General features: G+C 39.8%; 1 protein-coding gene and 1 long non-coding RNA gene across 7 annotated transcripts in view; one reads left to right on the top strand and one right to left on the bottom strand.

Annotated features, from left to right (window-relative positions):
- LRFN2 (leucine rich repeat and fibronectin type III domain containing 2) overlaps positions 1 to 6141 on the top strand; it is a 220164-nt gene extending 214023 nt beyond the window's left edge. For all 6 annotated transcript variants that reach the window (XM_084512293.1, XM_084512289.1, XM_084512291.1 and 3 more), the window contains one exon: positions 4845 to 6141. In XM_084512293.1, coding sequence (XP_084368419.1) covers positions 4845 to 5763 — 919 coding nt within the window. In that variant the 3' untranslated portion in view covers positions 5764 to 6141. The remainder of the gene's footprint in view (positions 1 to 4844) is intronic.
- Positions 6142 to 7719: 1578 nt separating this feature from the next.
- The window catches only part of LOC311433308, a 52708-nt gene continuing 42086 nt past the window's right edge, over positions 7720 to 18341 (bottom strand). Inside the window, exon 3 of the long non-coding RNA XR_014690666.1 lies at positions 7720 to 9453. This is a non-coding gene — a long non-coding RNA (uncharacterized lncRNA). The remainder of the gene's footprint in view (positions 9454 to 18341) is intronic.

Here is an 18341-nt window from a genome sequence, read left to right as displayed (position 1 = left end):
TTTTAAAGAAGGGTGCTAACACTGTTTTCTTTTTTGAAAAGAAATAGTGTCATGGTCTCATCTTGATGCTTTCAGAAGATGAGACAAATTTTCATGAATTGAAGGGTATGTGTTGTTTGAATAAGCCTTGAAAACTTTCAGCTCATCTTCCTAGCTCTTCATCATACATAAACTCACATAAAAGCATGTGCATATTGTTACTATATTTCACACACATGCCACACTCCAGTCCTGGCCACAGGTCCCCTCCTCTTCCAATAAGTGTTGTCATTGTGCCAAAAGATGAGACAAGAGATTTTTTTTGTTTCTTAAAGAGGTTGTAAGACCCCCTTGCTCATTTCATTGCTTAGAGGCAAGATTTTTGCAGGGTTTAGAATCTTGTCCTTATAAGAGCAGTTTTCCTTAGTGTATTTTGATCTTCACTGATAGGATTCAGAAACTATCTTAAGAGACAAATAAGAAATTCTAGTGCCAATGTGGAGATTTTCCTGCTACTCCTACCACAAAGGAAATAAACTGAAGGAGAAGTACAGAAATTACCATCTCATGTGTCTGGACTTTGAAATTTCAGTAAGGAGAAAACAAAAACTTGCAGATATTTTCAAATTTCTTGTTGTTCTAATTAGGTTTTAAATGTCCTTTGTTAAGTGGATTCTCTATCTAAAGCTTGTTGATTTTAGATGCTCTTCTGGGAACTATGTCCCTACACTTACACCATTTACATATTTAATTACTCTTTCACTTTCTCAGGCCTTAATATTCCTGGGCTCTTTAAACTGCACACATTAAAACTTATCACAACTTAGCATTAGTTTAAAATTAAGCAGGAATTTTGCTAGTTGATTTACTCTTGCAGTTAGTCAACTGTTACTCTTTTTTTCCCTAAAGAAAGGCTAATATCAAATTTAGATCTTTACTCCCATTCCATAATAAGAAGCAGCTCTGCAAGAGACCCACACAGCCCTGCAGAGCTGGTGGGCAATATCAGGCTCCTTGCATCAAGAAGCAAAGCTGCTTTTTATGTCCTCCAATGATCTGGCCAATAGATTCTGGTTAACTAAACCAACTTTCTGTGCTTAGTTTTCCTGAACTGACTGAACAAAGCTTTAAGGGAGTTCTGCTTAGCCACAGTTTTAAAGAGCCCTTTTGTTTCTGTGGCATCTCCTGGCTATTGAGTACCAATGGCAGGGCACAGTTGCCCATGATTAATGTTGCTAAATGTGCACAGTGGCCATGAAGTGACTGACTAGCAAGGTGACACAGCAAAGCAGAGATTGAAGTGGTATCTTGCAGCTGCCTGTGCTGAGGACAATAAAAGCGTCATCAATACCACAGAGTGAAAATGTATCTGAACCAATTTTAGGTGTGGGGAATGTTAAGACTTGTCATCCTTCATAGCTGACTGGCAGTGCATTTGGGGAGGGTGGGTTAGGGCATGGAGAGCATACCAAAATACTCTTACAATTTGGCAGCTTCATGAAAACAAGATCTTCCCCACAATCTTGAAAACTGAGTCTCAGATTAATTACTTAACTCTTAGTAGACTTGAACTTGGTGCTTACTCTTATGCTCAGCTGTTCTCCTACAATAACATTAATTTGAATATTTTACAAGAACATTTGAAGTTTATTTATGGAAACATCCAGAATTCTTCACTTTAAATGTATATGGGGAGTTGATTGCTTTTTCCATAATTGGGATTGCAACTGTGTTCTTTTACAAAGCTATTATTAGTAGCAATATTATCACAGCTGTAGCTCCCAGGACTGACTGAGTTGAGAAATGACTCAGTTTCTTTGAAAGACTAAGATGAGCTTTCATTACAAGTTTCAGCTTTAGGACTGATTTTGGCCTCGCTGCCATACTTTTAAAAATGGACTGGCTCATATTTTGTGCCACTGTCACTGACTGCCAGCCTTTGAAATGTTCCAAGTAACTACATTTCCTTGAAAGCTTACGTGTAAACAGATACAAAGAAAACAAGTTGTAAATGATTAAAGTTACCAGTGTTCATTCTACATAAATTGGCATGGAGTGTTAAACTGAAATACTGTATATCTTCTATTTGTATAAGACATGTGCAAAGCTATATGCTATGTAAACTCATTTGTTTTCTATTTCCTCAGATAGAATAAAAAGATTTCTCTGTGTTTCATCAGTGTAAAGCAAAAGGAACCACTCTAGCAGATGGTGCAATAGCTCTGTTTTTCATGAGTTATGATCCAAGACTGAGACTCTGTTTTGCAGGGCTGTCTATTCTTTCTGTTAACTATGCTACTGGTTTGTAATGAGGTTTCATAGTGAAACAATTTCTGAAGGGCTCACACACTGCAGAATTTTTTAAGCATGCAGCTGAGGGTGATGGTGGAAAGTGGACACTAGGTGTTATAGAAGGACATATGAAGTGATTAATGAAACTGTTCCTGAGTCTGAAGATTGTACATTTGAAAATTGGTAAGATCCTGTTATTCCATGTGTCATCATTGGTATGTGCATATGTCATTCCCTTGGCAGGATGGAGACTATGGCAGGATGAAGCCTGTGTAAGATAGTAAGAATTGAGACAAAGTTTCCCACCCCCTGGAGCAGAGCGAAGTGTGGGATGTGTGACATACCCCTGCAATCTCTGGGACCTGGGAGAGCTGAGGGAATCATCTGGCTGAGGAGGACTGAACTGACAATAAGTAATGGTATTTTGATCAGCACCGGGCCTTCCTTTAAGGCTGTCAGCATGCCCCTGCTTGTATATCAACTGGAAAATGTAAGAATATGTGTCAGATAGAAATAGCTGTAACAGCTGGCCCACTGGCCCACTTATTCACAGGCCTGAGAATACTGTAGTGAACTACAGTAACAACTGGCGGAAAGGAGAAATACAGTAATGGTCAACAGGAACAATCAGTACTGTGGTCTGTGGATACAAACAGTACAAAACTATTCCTCAAACAATTCAACACTGAGCAAGCTTTGCCCCAGCTACTATTGTAGCCAATGGTGTATTGTTGTCAGAGCCGCAGGAGAAGGGAACAATTAGAAATAACTCAAGACCAACCATTTTGACTATCAATAACCATTTTAGCAACTGTACATAGAGTTTTCCAGGAGGGCTGCTTTATGTCCTCTCAGCTCATTCTGAACAGCTCATTTATGTCTGTACAGAGCATCTCTATCAGGATGATAAATGTACCAAGGATTTCAAATATAATATTGAGTAAACTTACCCAGTTATATTTATATTCCAGGTGTCTCTCACTGATATTACATTTATGTACAGATTTTTTTGTTTGTTTGTTTGATTGATTTTTAAAAAGGGGCCACATCCTCGCCTGTGGCCCGAATGAAGGGATATGTAAGCGCGGGTGTGTATAAATGCAAAAATGATCAGATGTCCACCTTTGCAGAGCCCTTATGCTGCTCCTCTATGCAGGTCTGTTCCCTCACACTGCACGGAAGGGTCATTGGAGTGCTGTAATGTGTGCTAGCTGTGATGCCTGTTTGGGGCTAGAAAACAGCCTGGCACACCCACAAACAGTGTGCCTTTTTCCTCTGGCCTAGCCTTACTGTCCCAATTACACTCGCACCAGCTTTGCTGTGTGGTGAACTTTGTCACTGGTGCTAGAGATTTGTAGCTCTAAATCAGAAAGGGCTGATTCTAAGCTCAGCTGTTTTGTCTCCCTCAAGCCTGTTATTATGTGGAAGTAAAGAGAAAAAAAGCATGGGGTACTTCTTTGACTCTATTTTTGGCTTCCCACCAACCACTGAATCTGAGGTACTTCATTGTCTACCTGCAGTTATGCTGCAGTTTTTACCACTTGAAATGGGTATAGACCGTTTTCATTCCCAACAGCTAATTTTAAATGCCAGTGATGCTCTAATAATTTATGAGATCAAATGACTGCTTAAGTTTTGTGGCAGCAAATAACAATATCCATAAATAACCAAAGTTGGAGTAAACTTACTTGCCATAACTGGGGTTGGATTTGAATAGATTTTTTTTTATTATTATTTTAAATTATTTACCTTTTTTCCATTCCCATATCTCCCTACCTTTCCACACTCACACTTCCACAGCTCATACTGCCAATGCCAATATTTCTTTTTCACTGAAATAGGGAAAGCGATTTCAAGAAGAATTTTCTGGCAGAGCAGAGAGCTGCATTTCTAGGAGACATTTTTTTTCCGCAGTAGGGAGTAGAAGGATGGGGAAAAGGGAGGGGAAGAAGGGGTATGAAATTGAAAAGAAAAAGAAGTGGCTGCCTGCCTCATATTCTCAGAAAATATGAGAACTAAATGTAGCTTCTTGTATTCACAAGGTAAGTAACCTGTCAGTGTTACACAGTAAATGTTCAGACACCCATAAAGCACTATCATGACTGCCAGGTTCACATTTAGCAAATGCAACGGTCATTTGCACACTCCAAAAGAACTGCTCTTTGTAGGCTTTTTTTTTTTTCCTGAATTATTTGTTCAGGTTTTAATATATTTAAGATTAGGTCAGGCAGATGTGAGGAGAGAAAAAGAACAGACTAGTTTGGTTTGTTTTTTCTTATTCCACTTGTTGCACATTTGAGAGATGGTCTTCAAACTTCTGCATTAGTGTGGGCATTTGTGCTACGATGTTGGACCCACAGGAACTGGGAACTTTGAATGCGTGTTTGAACTTTAAGACTCTGACTCCTCTCTGCCAGTATCCAAACTGACTTCTTTTTCCTCCAGTGTCAAGAATAACCCATTTTTTTCTTTTATCTCTCTTATCTCTTCTCTCCCCTTCCTCTCCCCCCCTCCTTTTTTTTTTTTTTTTTTTTTTTTTTTTTTTTTTTTTTTTTTTTTTTTTTTTTTTTAAGGATGATTCCTGCTACAAACAAAGCCTTTGTCGTAAACAACCTTGTTTCTGGAACAGGCTATGACCTCTGTGTCCTGGCAATGTGGGATGACACAGCCACGACCCTTACTGCCACCAATATTGTGGGATGCGCCCAGTTCTTCACCAAAGAAGACTACCCTCAGTGCCAGTCGATGCACAGCCAGTTCCTGGGAGGTACCATGATTTTGGTCATTGGAGGCATCATTGTGGCGACTCTGCTGGTGTTCATTGTAATACTCATGGTACGCTACAAGGTCTGCAACAATTCCCAGGGGAAGATGTCCAACGTCAGCAATGTCTACTCACAGACAAATGGAGCACAACCAGTTCAGAATGGAGTCCTGCCCCAAGTCAACCCCAAAGTGGTGGTGAGAAATGAACTTATGGAGTTTAACTGTGAGTCTGTGCGGAGCAGCATCTCCTCTTCTTCCAGCTCTCTGAATAGCCGTGACTGTGATAACTATAGCCTCCAAAGTGAACAGGGCACATTGTCCAGTAAATGGAGGCCCCCCTCCAGGTCAAAACACAATATTGACCGGCTAATGGGAGCTTTTGCCTCCCTGGAACTGAAATGTCAGAAAAAGGAGGAGACGACAGACTCCAGAACTTCCACTGTGGCTCGTCACTCAGACAAAGAGCCACTGCTGGGCCAGCCGGAGTCCAAATTTCGCAGCCTCCTCATGTTGCCTTTGGAGGGCAAAACTAAACGTAGCCATTCTTTTGACATGGGGGACTTTGCAACATCTCAGTGTTGCACCTACCCAAAAAAGATAACAAACATTTGGACAAAGAGGAGCCTCTCAGTGAATGGCATGCTTTTACAGTATGATGACAATGACCTAACAGGGGCAAAAGGGACTTACGGGAGTTCAGAGTGGGTAATGGAAAGCACAGTGTAAATATCAGTGTCTCCCCCTATCTTCTCCCATCATGTGTTATAAAGTGTGGTTTGATGCAGAGCCATGCATTTGGAAGGAGAGGGGAGTAAATGTTTTCAGTTGTACTGGCCAATAAGAAAGGCAAAATAAATAAATAAATTTAGGGATGCTAAAGGAGAAAGAAGGTCCTGAAATGTGAATAGGTACGCATGGCACCATTTTTGTCTGGACCCAACTGAACCATGTGTGATTGTTTCAAGGATTTTACTAGTTATATTTAGCATTGCTTTCCAAAAGTTTCTCAGACTCTTGGTGAACTGTCAAACAAGATTAAACACGGAGGATGAAAAGGGGTTCAACAGCATAAATTTAATTTTAAAGGTGTTTTTGTTTTTGGAGGGCGGTCTTTTTTTTTTTTTTTTTTTTTTTTTTTTTTTTTTTTTTTTAAGGGCACCTTTTCCTTTTCTTTCATTCACAGAAAGGAGCTTCTGTGGATGTAAGACTGGTGCTAGAACACATCTGTTTTTTACTGCAAGTGATTTTCTCACAAGTGCAGGCACGGCCTCCACAGGGACAGATCAGAGCAAATTCTTCATCTTAATCTCATAGTGTTAACTATGACAGATGGGAAAATACCAGTACTTGTTGAGTGGGCTTTTGGTTGGGAGTTAGTGGTTTTTTTGTTTGTTTGTTTTGTTTTGTTTTGTTTTTAATTTATTTATTTTGATTTGTTTTGCCTTGCTACTGCTTTTGAGTTGGTTTAGTTTTTTAGTTTTGTTTTGTTTTCTTCCCTGAAAGAAAGCGTGTTTCCCTGCATTTTTGTTTTTGTCTTCAGACTGTCAGACTCTTATCAAATCCCCTAGATGAAAAGAAGATATGTACAAAGATCAAATTTCTGAAGTACTCTATAAACCACCTCCAATACCATCAAAAAAAAAAAAAAAAAAAAAAAAGTGGAAATCCAGGAGCTAACATATTTTAAAAAATCATCCTTTCTTCCATCTTCTTCATAGTCTCTGCTTCTCCGTGCTAAAAGCAGATTGCAACAGCTATTGATATTTGTGGGGATTTTGCTATCAAAGATGGGAAACAGATATGAAGATTTCATATTAAAGGAAAAAGAAAGGGAAAACCAAAGTGTCTCCCATGAACAGTCTACATTATGAATACAATTGCTTCTGGCAAAGGTCATACTGTCACTCTCTGCTCAACTGACAAAGAAAACACAAATTTTCACCCTATTGTGACAAAAGCTTTTTTGTCTGTACAGTCACTACAACACAGCTTGACTGTACCAGTAGCATCACATGAAATGTAAGTTTTTGTGTGTTTCAGTGGATTGGGTATGTTCCCAATTAGCCACATAAAATGAGTGAAATTTGGGTGTCACAGGGTAGGGAGTCCCCCATGTTCCCCTGCACTACATCCAGCCCTTCCCCATTCCCCAGTCTCCTACAATGCCCCTATTTGCTAAGAGCAGGAGCTCTTTAGGGCATGTAAACTGATTCTCAGATTCCCTTTTGGGGAGCATTGCTGTGGTTTTGGGAATGCACATGGCCCATTGTCCTCAGTGACTTATTGTCCTCAGTGACTTTACTGTGATTTCCAGTATTTTGGTGGCTACTACAACTGTCTTTCTTGTTTATTTATTTGTTGGCTGCCAATGATTAGCTGCTGGGAACCATTCTGAAATTGCACATTGTTCCTATGATTTTGTAAAAGACATGTAGAAAGAGTGCAAGGCACAGAACAAATAATACATGAAAAAACTCTATGTATATTTTTTTTAAAGGTGCAGAGATATATTGTGACATGGCTGTGTACTTGATCTTGTATTCGTCATGTTTCCTACTCGGAATTTTAGAAATGACATCCCTGTGATCAGAATATTTTTTTTCCTTTTTCTTTTCTTTTTATTTATTTATTTATTTTATTTCCTTTTTTTCTACAAAATGTACAGTAAAAACATTATTGGGAGAAAAAAAATACCTGCTTTTCATTTATTTGCTGTTCTGCGGTCTTCTTTGAAACCTATATAAGAAGCAGTGATTATTTAAAATATGATCTTAAAAATTGATATTTATTTTCTCTTTCCTGAAAATTATCTCTGACTTTAGGATTTTTGGTATAAAGTAGGAATCAGGTAATACAGACCTTTTCGGAATGCATGAGAAAAGATTTTGTTAAAGGACATCTTGCCTTTTTTTTTTTTTTTCCCTGTGTTTACAGTTATAGAGGTCGATATCATTAATGTATTTTAACAGTGAACTATGCCCTGATCAAAAAGGTGAAGAAATAAGAGGAAGCCTTTTTATTGGCTTTGTATTTGCTTACAGCCAAATTTAATATATTAAAAAGAAATACAGACAAACTTTCTTTGCAATATCTTTCAAAATTTCTGATTTTCTCATGTTTTCCAAGAGAAATGACACCTCTAAGTGCCAGAATTTGCATCAACCAACGGTCCAGATGGCAGCTTCCTATTAACTATTAATGACATCTACATTTATGTTTCACTGAAGACTCATAAAGAAGTTCATGTAATGATTTTTCTTTTCCTTGTTGCACTGTGGTGTGGTTCAACTATTTATTACTACGTTGCTGCTTCCCTTTGAGCATGATGTCTGGGTTGTTTTTAATTTAGCTATTGAGTTCATCATCAATACTAGTAGCATATGCAGCTGTGAATTTTCAAAAGCAATATCTTACACTCTTTTCTTTATTAAAAAGCAAAACATCTATTTCACATTCTCATACAAGATTGGAGTAAGTCAACAGATGCTGCTTTAAAATAATGGATAGTTGCCAAAGAACCCAGGTAATAAAGTGCACAATCTAACAGCTGTATTTATTACTGTTAATCATGATTTCCGTTCATTTAGCTTTAATGAATGAGGCTTAATCCACATCAGCATATTTGCAAATAGTGAGCAAAATTAAATGAACATGCAGAAATTGCATTTGGTGCTCACAGAATTTGGGAGGAAGAAGACCAAGGGACTTGTAGGGGAGGCAGAGAGCCACATGGCAAATCAGCAAGTGACCAGCCTTGAGAGAAGGATAGAACAACCTGGTGTGGTGGTACCCATGCCCAGGCAACCGCTGGGTCATCCTTCCAGATGTCGTCAGCCACGGTCCTGCTCTCACAGATGCCATCTAAGCCTCTGAAATTATCCTGCAGCTTCCCCCATGTCACTCTGAGAGCTTCAGCACTGCCAAAGACAACACTGTCTTTTGAGTTATGCATCAATGTCCTAACATGTGAGTGTGACCCAAGGATTCATCCCCCTCACATCCTGAACAAGGTCTACCTGTCCATATATTTACCTCAGTTTTCACAGGTACAACTCACTCAGCATCTTTGGATATGATTATTTCTCTATACTGCTGTTGAATGTTATGGATAATTTCTTGCTCTATTTCTGAAGGCAACTGCACATCAGTGGCTCGTGAAATTATATAAAGATATCCACTTACCTGAGTGTAATAAATATTTTCCACATGTTGCTGAAGAGCTGAGCTACATCCAATGGCATAATCCCCTGGTCTCACAACCCTACATGGCAAAATTCATGCAGGCCTCAAGTAGCAGTGCCATCACACAAATTAACATGAAGTAGTGTGGCATTTAGCTGCACCATCTGTACTTCAGATGCAAGTGGTCAGGGGGAGTAGACAGTAAAAAGGGCAATGCAGAGCAGCCAGAGCCACCTGAAAAAAAGAACCCAGACAATTAAAAGTTCCACAGAATTTAATTTGAATCTTGTGAGAAAATTTAAAGACAATTGTGAATGCATATGTAACACTTGTAAGTTAATTTTATGAATTCTTGTATAATAGTGGCATAACCATTCATTCTAAAAATATCATGCCATTTATTGAAAGAACAGGCTATGACTCCACTGTGAAAATCTGCACAAAGTTAGTCCAAAAAAAAAAAAAAAAGGAGTCCCCCAAATATCATCTGGAGACTATTAAACAAAATGACAAGATGGAAATTTCTGAAACTTATGATGATGTGGAGTGCACATGATGTCTGCTAGGAACTAAAAGGTCATATATGAACATGAAAATGTGTGTGTTTGTGAATGCCTGTGTATGTACATATGTGTAGCAAAACAGACCCTATTATTTGTTTAAAATTTGCATCCTCCTTACAAATTTAATGACTTGGAATATATTTCTGGTTTCTAATGTCTTTTCTGTCTTTGCCAGCTCTAGAGGACAGCAACTGAATTGCTTTCCCCTTGCCTTTTGAGGAAGATAACCTTCTATATGTCTCCAGTCTTCAACCAATTCCTGGTTACAATTTGGATTAATTCATTCAAAAATCATTGTATAACAACAAAGCAATGAAAAGCACCTCTGCCTTGCCTGCTGCAAGATTGAAAGGCTGTAGCATTTCCTTTGCTAAACTTGTTTGTATCCCACACCATTTGATTGATTTCCTCTGGAAACAGAAGCAAATAGTATTCCAAGAGACTACTTGTTTCATTCTCACACTCCACCCAGGAAAGGGTTGCAGAGACAGATAACCAAAAAGAGCCCTTGGAGGCTCTGAGTGAGTGCAATAAATGCAGCAATGATTTAAGCACTTTTGAACCTGGAAGCCAATGAATAGTTCCATCTGATAACCAAGAAAACATTTTAGCTTGAATGCCACATCTTTTTCCAGTGCTTGGGGCCCATTAACCCATCGGTAACACACAGTGCACCACGTAGTTCATCCAGCACACTTCTCCTACCCCTTGCACTCTATTTCTCTGGAAGATTTTCTTAATGAATCTTCCCCCCTCTGTGTTCACTGCTTATAATTCACAACTTGGGCCTTTCTGAAGACATAACAATAATCTGGATGCAAAATTAACAAGTAACATTATTAATATGTTACATTTCAATTTTAAATTGCCCTAAACATAATGAGTGCATTCTGCCAAAAAAAAAAAAAAAAAAAAAGGTTTGATTTTAGGTTTTAAGCCAGCTGAAAACTAAATCAGAGTACCTTGAAACTCTTGCTTTCAATGTAGGAATTTTGTGTTCTGCAGTATACTTACCTAGTCCTAATTAATTATTCCTTAATCCTCAAAGGTAGAGTATTCCCTAGAATCAGCTGTCAAAAGGTCTTACTATATGAAACAGTGCCAGATGCTTCTTCCCAGTATTACACTGCCAACAGATGGCAAATGCCACAGACATAAATACATGTACATATATAGCTATATCAGCATGTGCGCATTTGTATTCACACATACCTGTTTATGTAAACATGTGAATGCACATATATGTTGCGCTGTTTAACTTTTTGGTTAGTTATACACAGATTTTCTGCTTTGGTAATTAAGGGACATTTACTTTATTTATTTATTTACTTATTTATTTATGAAATACTAATGAGATGAAGAGAGAGACCAGAAACCTCCTCTTTCAAGGAAGAAGATTAGTTGATAATCTGCATCTCAGCCCAGCTGGTAGAGTTCAGCATTTCAAATGAGCTTAACTGAAGGTGAGGGGTTTTGTATGACCACAGCAGAGGCTCAGCTCCTACATTAGGGCATTAGTTCACCTGATTCTCATATCACATGCTATAGATACATCTCCTGTCAGTGAGGATGTGTGTTTTGCAAGAAGGCAAGCAGCCCACAAGGAGCTACTGTTCTCTATTCACTGTCCCTGCTTGTGCTGACAAACTGTTTCTTTTATTTGTTGGTTTATTTGTGTTTTGGCAGGAGCAGTTGGCTGCGTCAGATGTTACATTCAGTCATATGAGGAGCCTGGACACAGACTAGAGAAACTGGTGGGAAATAGATATATTGATATTTCACAGTTTATACTAGGAAAACTTAAATCTTGACTTTAAAATCCATGAACCTTAGTTTGGAAATAGGAACAGAGTGCTCCATTAATTACTTGTCAAGTTGTAGGCTTGGACATCACAGTTTGATTCTGCTTGATCATGTGTGAATCTATGATAAAGGAGCCAGACCCTGGCCATGCATGTACAGAGGCTGGCATCAGAGAAGCTGAGGAGGACAAGATCTGTAGCAGACCTGAATTTGTGCAAAAGCATTTTTACTCTTAGGAGCAGTAACATTCTGCATGGTTACCCACAAGATTTACATTATACCTAGAATGTGCTAAATGGTCAGCTCAAATAACAGTGTTTTGTTTTGTTTTATTTTTATACACACGTGCAGAGAACTTTAGACTGAAAACAAACAAACAAACAAAAATCACTAAAAACACCCCCAAAGATCCCATCTTGTAGGGATGAGCAGATTTCATTTGGTCATGTGGTCCTCTTTCCTAACGAGTGTATTTAACTACTCCTCAAATTAGCTCTCTTATTTCCTCCCTCTTTTACACTCTTGTTCCTTTACTAAAACCCAATTCCCTGCTACCCACCCAATAAGTTCCAGCTTTGTAATTTGTAATCCCTTGGTCCCACAAACCCCTAGAATGTGTCTGAGTATAATTTTACTATCTACAGTTTTACCGTGTTCTTGGCCTTAGTTTAGTTAGTCCTTTTTCTAATGCCATACCCATTTCTTACCCACCTTGTGGTACCTGGTGGTTGAATAGGGAACTACAGAGAGCACATGAGACACAAGTGCTAAACTCCAGAGCTATCATACCCCGGAGCCACCATGTACAGGGAATATTCATAGCTCATGTTGAAGCCAGTTCAATTGCTCTGCTGTGGGGGTGGTACATGTGCAGTCTGGTCACATGCAGGAGCTGTGAGAAAATGAAGGATGCATAATCTCCAGAGACTTTTACTGACAAACCTAATTAGGTCATTATGGTGCATGCATAGTCTGTTTGATTTCCACAGGCTTTTGACTTGGGCAGGTCTCTGTAATGTTCCTTAAGAGCAGCACAAAACACATCTAAGACACTGTCCAGCCTCTTGCAAATTATCCAGGCTAAAATTCAAAGCACAAACACTACCAAAACATTTCAAAAACTGTCTCAGAAATCATTTTATTTTATTTTATTTTATTTTATTTTATTTTATTTTATTTTATTTTATTTTATTTTATTTTATTTTATTTTATTTTATTTTATTTTTAGTATAGGTACAGTGAAAATATCTGTCCTTTTCTCTTGTAATCAGCAGTATCATTTTGATTGAAAATTTTCAAACAAAAGTTTGGCTCCAGAAAGCAGACCTCCAAGGGAATGTGCTGGGCTACTTTAGCAATGTTATGCTGCCATGTTTGCCCATAATATTTTTAAAGCCATGATAAATTGAATGGTTGCCTTTCATGACACATCTCAAGTTTCTTTCACTGGAAAAAGATGAGGAAAAGGCAGAGGTGCTTAATGCCTTCTTTGCCTCAGTCTTTAGTGGCAAAACCAGTTGCTCTCTGGATACACAGTACTGGTGGAAGAGGATGGGGAGCAGAATATGGCCCTCACTATCCACGAAGAAATGGTTGGCGACCTGCTACGGCACTTGGATGTGCGCAAGTCGATGGGTCCAGATGGGATCCACCTGAGGATACTGAGAGAACTGGCGGAAGAGCTGGCCAAGCCACTTTCCATCATTTATCAGCAGTCCTGGCTATCAGGGAAGGTCCCAGTCAACTGTCGGCTAGCAAACGTGACGCCCATCTACAAGAAGGGCCAGAGGGCAGACCCACGAAACTAGAGGCCTCTCAGTTTGACCTCAGTGCCAGGGAAGCTCATGGAGCAGATTATCTTGAGTGTCATCATACGGCACTTACAAGACAACCAGGTGATCAGACCCAGTCAGCATGGGTTTATGAAAGGCAGGTCCTGCTTGACGAACCTCATCTCCTTCTATGACAAAGTGACATGCTTGGTGGATGAGGGAAAGGCTGTGGATGTGGTCTGCCTTGACTTCAACAAGGATTTTGACACCATTTTCCACAGCATTCTCCTCAAGAAACTGGCTGCTCATGGCTTGGACTGGCATACACTTAGTTGGGTTAGAAACTGGCTGGATAGCCGGGCCCAAAGAGTCGTGGTGAATGGAGTCAAGTCCAGTTGGAGGCCAGTCACTAGTGGCGTTCCCCAGGGCTCGGTGCTGGGGCCGGTCCTCTTTAATATCTTCATCGATGATCTGGACGAGGGCATCGAGTGCACCCTCAGTAAGTTCGCAGATGACACCAAGTTAGGTGCGTGTGTCGATCTGCTTGAGGGTAGGAAGGCTCTGCAGGAGGATCTGGATAGGCTGGACCAATGGGCTGAGGTCAACTGTATGAAGTTCAACAAGGCCAAGTGCCGGGTCCTGCACCTGGGGTGCAATAACCCCAAGCAGAGCTACAGGCTGGGAGAGGAATGGTTGGAAAGCTGCCAGGCGGAGAAGGACCTGGGAGTGATGGTGGATAGTCGGCTGCATATGAGCCAGCAGTGTGCTCAGGTGGCCAAGAAGGCCAACAGCATCCTGGCTTGCGTAAGAAGCAGTGTGGCCAGCAGATCTAGGGAAGTGATTGTCCCCCTGTACTCAGCTCTGGTGAGGCCGCACCTCGAGTACTGTGTTCAGTTTTGGGCCCCTTGCTACAAGAAGGACTTCGAGGTGCTCAAAAGAGTCCAGAGAAGGGCGACAAAGCTGGTGAGGGGTCTGGAGAACAAGTCCTATGAGGAGCGGCTGAGGGAGCTGGGTTTGTTCAACCTGGAGAAAAGGAGGCTCAGGGGCAACCTTATCGCTCTTTATAAGTACGTTAAAGGAGGCTGTAGCGAGGTGGGGGTTGTTCTATTCTCCCACAAGCCTGGTGACAGGACGAGGGGGAACAGTCTAAAGTTGCGCCAGGGGTGTTTTAGGTTGGATATTAGGAAGAACTTCTTTACTGAGAGGGTTGTGAGGCATTGGAATGAGCTGCCCAGGGAAGTGGTGGAGTCACCAACCCTGGAGGTCTTTAAAATATGTTTAGATGTTGAACTTAGCGATATGCTTTAGTGGAGGACTTGTTAGTGTTAGGTCAGAGGTTGGACTCGATGATCTTAAGGTCTCTTCCAACCTAGACAATTCTGTGATTCTGTGAACTAATTTATTTTAAAAGTGTTAGTACTCCAGTGCTCTTCCCTGCAATGAACAATGCAGGAATATTTTTATACCAAACTGTTAATTAGCACCTGTACCATTTATGAGTCAAAGCACAAGACAGGTGTCGTCTGCACAGAAAAAAAAAAAAAAAAAAAAAAAAAGTCTATTCTTTCAGGGAAGATTGTCCTCTTTGCCAGTTTTATTGGTACATTGGTCTGAAATGTCGGATCCAAGAAGGCATAGGCAGGGCTGCATGCTGTAAAACATCCACTTTCTACCCTATAGTAATGAGTCTGAGACAAAAATCCAGAGTGCTAATCTTCCTTCCTTTGAACATGACTCAGAGACATAAAACTTTAAATAATTAGGCCCATAAGTCAGATGTACCATAGATGGAAAAATTCACTTATTGGACTGATATGATCCAAGTGTTATTGCAGCACATAAATGCATGCTGGTGGCTGCTGGAATTGGCGTCATGCACAAAGGTTGGCCCTGATGAAGTACGATCCCCAGAAGGGATTGCTGCACAGGTCACAGCACGGACAGGAGGGATGGTTATGTAGGAACACATTACGTCTCATCAGCCCAATAAATTGCTCTATCCCAGTACCCTGTGGTAGTGTTTGATGCTAGTCATTTTAGGGAAGGTACCTTCAGGAAAACTCCAGAGAGCTGTGTCCCAAAGCCTGAGAGAGTGAATCTTTAACCTAGTCTCCATAGGGAAGTGGTGAATTTCTTCTGAAACTCATACCCTGGCAAACAAAACTGGAGCAAAACAAGCTCTGAATGACTCTTGTTTTGGGATTTCTGCCTCTGAGTGTGTCAAGCCTGACTTTGTGAAAAAGCCCTTGTCATCTGAGACTGGGTTGCCTGAGGAGTTGGAAATGGGCAGGTAGATACTTGCAGAGCTGATGGGAACATTCCTCATCTGCAAGAAACCAGCATGCACTTCTTGTGTGTCTCACTATTTCACTAAATACAGTCCAAAGTGTATAGCAACAATAGAACCAGTCTCGACTACATCAGGTTGGAACCTCTGTGCCATAAAGCAAAGCAAACAAACAAAAAACCACCGTCACCTCTAAAAACGTCTTGTGATTCTAAGAAATAAAAAAGACTAGATAGTCTCTCTTCCATTCAAATACCTCTTTGCGTATAATACAAAATTGATACAGAAAAGGGATCCCAGCTTCCAGGAGACTTCATTACACTATGCCAAGTTGTGTAGTAGAAGATATTTGTAGAAGAGTAAATATTCATAGAAAAGACACAAGAATAGATATTCATAAAAGAGACACACACACACAAAAAAACAGTATAGTAAAATTTAAATTCTAAGAAACTGATGCCCGTAGATTTAAGGTTAGTAGATGTTGTCTTATCTGTCTTTCTGTCTCATACAGTACATAAAATAATGGATTTCTATTGAAGAAACCTCAGTGGGATTGTGGACATTTCAAGTTGGGTTGTAAGTCCAGTGCAAAGCTCAGCATGTGCAGGAAAATTCAAACAGTCTGGGAGCCATTAGTACAAATGCTTTTAGCATCTGCCAGAGAACCTCAGTTTGATATAGGGCTGGGCGGCTACACAGACAGATCCAAAATGACTACACAGATTCAAATGATTGAAATGTAACTGCCCATGATATGCTGAATGTTGGCTAGTAGTTAGCATTGGTTAGAAGTTATGAATACAGTTTTGGCTGCAAGTCCTGGGCTACAGTTATCTGCATGCTGCCGAGTACCCAAATCAGAGCCACTTCTGTTGGACTTTCTCCATGAAGACAACAATGTGTAAGCTTGAATAATGTTGAGGAACTTGTCCCTCCTTTGTGAATGTAGGTTACAGCTCCCTTCAGATACTTGTTCCACAAGGAGGCTTCTGCTTCTGCTACCTAGATCAACCTGAAGTTTCTTTTTGATTATATTGCTCTAGTCAGGCCTACTGGGCCTCCTCCTGGAGGCTCAGCACCTCCTCCCCTCCATGTTTCTTATCTCCTCCATTCCCTTTCTTCATTGATTTATCATTTGGTTTCAGGAAAGAAGCTATTTTTTATCTGCTATACACCTCAGCCCAGCTGGCATGATGAAATAACTGCATCACAGGAGGATAAACAGACTGAATTAGGCTGATACACTTTCTGGCCATGCTCCTTTCTCAGTCACCCTGCTGCACTTTGTTGTCTACAGTGACTGATGTTTTAATTATTCAGTGTAACAAAACTGAATCACTCACAAACTGAAGACCCAAATTTCTTGCAAAGTATCTTCAATCCTTCAGTGTTCTTCCAAGAGGTAGGATGAACACGCTTCAATAGTTGGGCTCTTGCTACCTCTTCAATCCTGATTAGTACTTCAGCAATGGCTATTTCTGGACAATTTCAGAACAATCACAAAATAAACAAACAGATTGACCATAAAAACACTGACCAAACCTATCCATTGGTTTGTCATTGTTCCATCAGGAGACAAACTGTACAATTTTTTTTTCAGGAATATCAAACTGATGACCCACTTTTCCAACAGCTAAAAGGCATTACTATGTCAGGTATGTGAGATTTACTGTTAATGCCACTACTTTTAAATTGTGTCTGGCATTAATATGGATTACACCTGGTGAAGAGCTTCAGAATTAATCTCTAGAACAGGTGACCTGGATTTCATTTTAGTGAGGAGAGGTTCTCCTACCCTACAGAGGCCTCATACTCTTCTGGCTATTTTTGAGACTAGCTCTAATAAGCTAATTATTATACATTTAATTTATATGTGCATATATAATTCCATTCATTTAAATAGAAAGGAAAGTGAAGTGTTCCCATTATCCATACTACTTGTGGTGAGTAGGGACAGGATGTACTTCAGTTTGGCATGAAATTCTGTATATTAGACCAAACATCCTCCAAAATGTACCAAGAAAAATCTCCAGTCTTTCAAGAATGAGTTTATTTTTGATGCATACCCCAAACTAGAGTGAAATATTAAAGTTAAATATGAAATAACTATTGACAGAAGTATTCATATATGCTTTCCACACAAAACTTGAACCTCAACTGTGCTGAACAGAGCTGGAACTCCCCAGCATAATTTTAGCCAATGTTAGAGACCTATATAACTTGCAGCAGCTCTGCAATCTGCAACAGTGCTTCTTCAGATCTACATTTTTGTTTCCTTTTCTGTCATCTTTAGCACACTCAATGAGATTTGTTGAGCAGACCTTCCTAAAACAGCTGGGAGATGGTGTTTTTCTGTGCTGGTAAAAGACTCTTTTGTCTGTTTTGCTTCCTGATATATTTTACCCAGTAAAAATCAACTGATGGGGAAATGAGGCTCTCTACCACATGCACTTGTGAAAACCCAGCCAGGCTCATAACGTGTTTAGTTCCAGTGTGGCTTGTCTATCCTATGTCATCTTCAATTCATAAGTATTCATGTTAGTTATTTTTCATTCATATGAATGTGTGGGGAATGGTCCTTTTACCACTGCCTGTATTAGCATATAGTACTCCCATATGAGTACAAGTATTCTTAATTCATTATTTGCTGTTCATCATATCTTCTTCATTACTTGGCCACAGAAAAACTTATTC

This window comes from Aythya ferina, assembly GCF_964211825.1.
Source record: "Aythya ferina genome assembly, chromosome: 3".
NCBI lineage: Eukaryota > Metazoa > Chordata > Aves > Anseriformes > Anatidae > Aythya > Aythya ferina.
The sequence above is the reverse complement of the archived record's forward strand: the minus strand, read 5'-3'. Positions and strand labels throughout refer to the sequence as shown.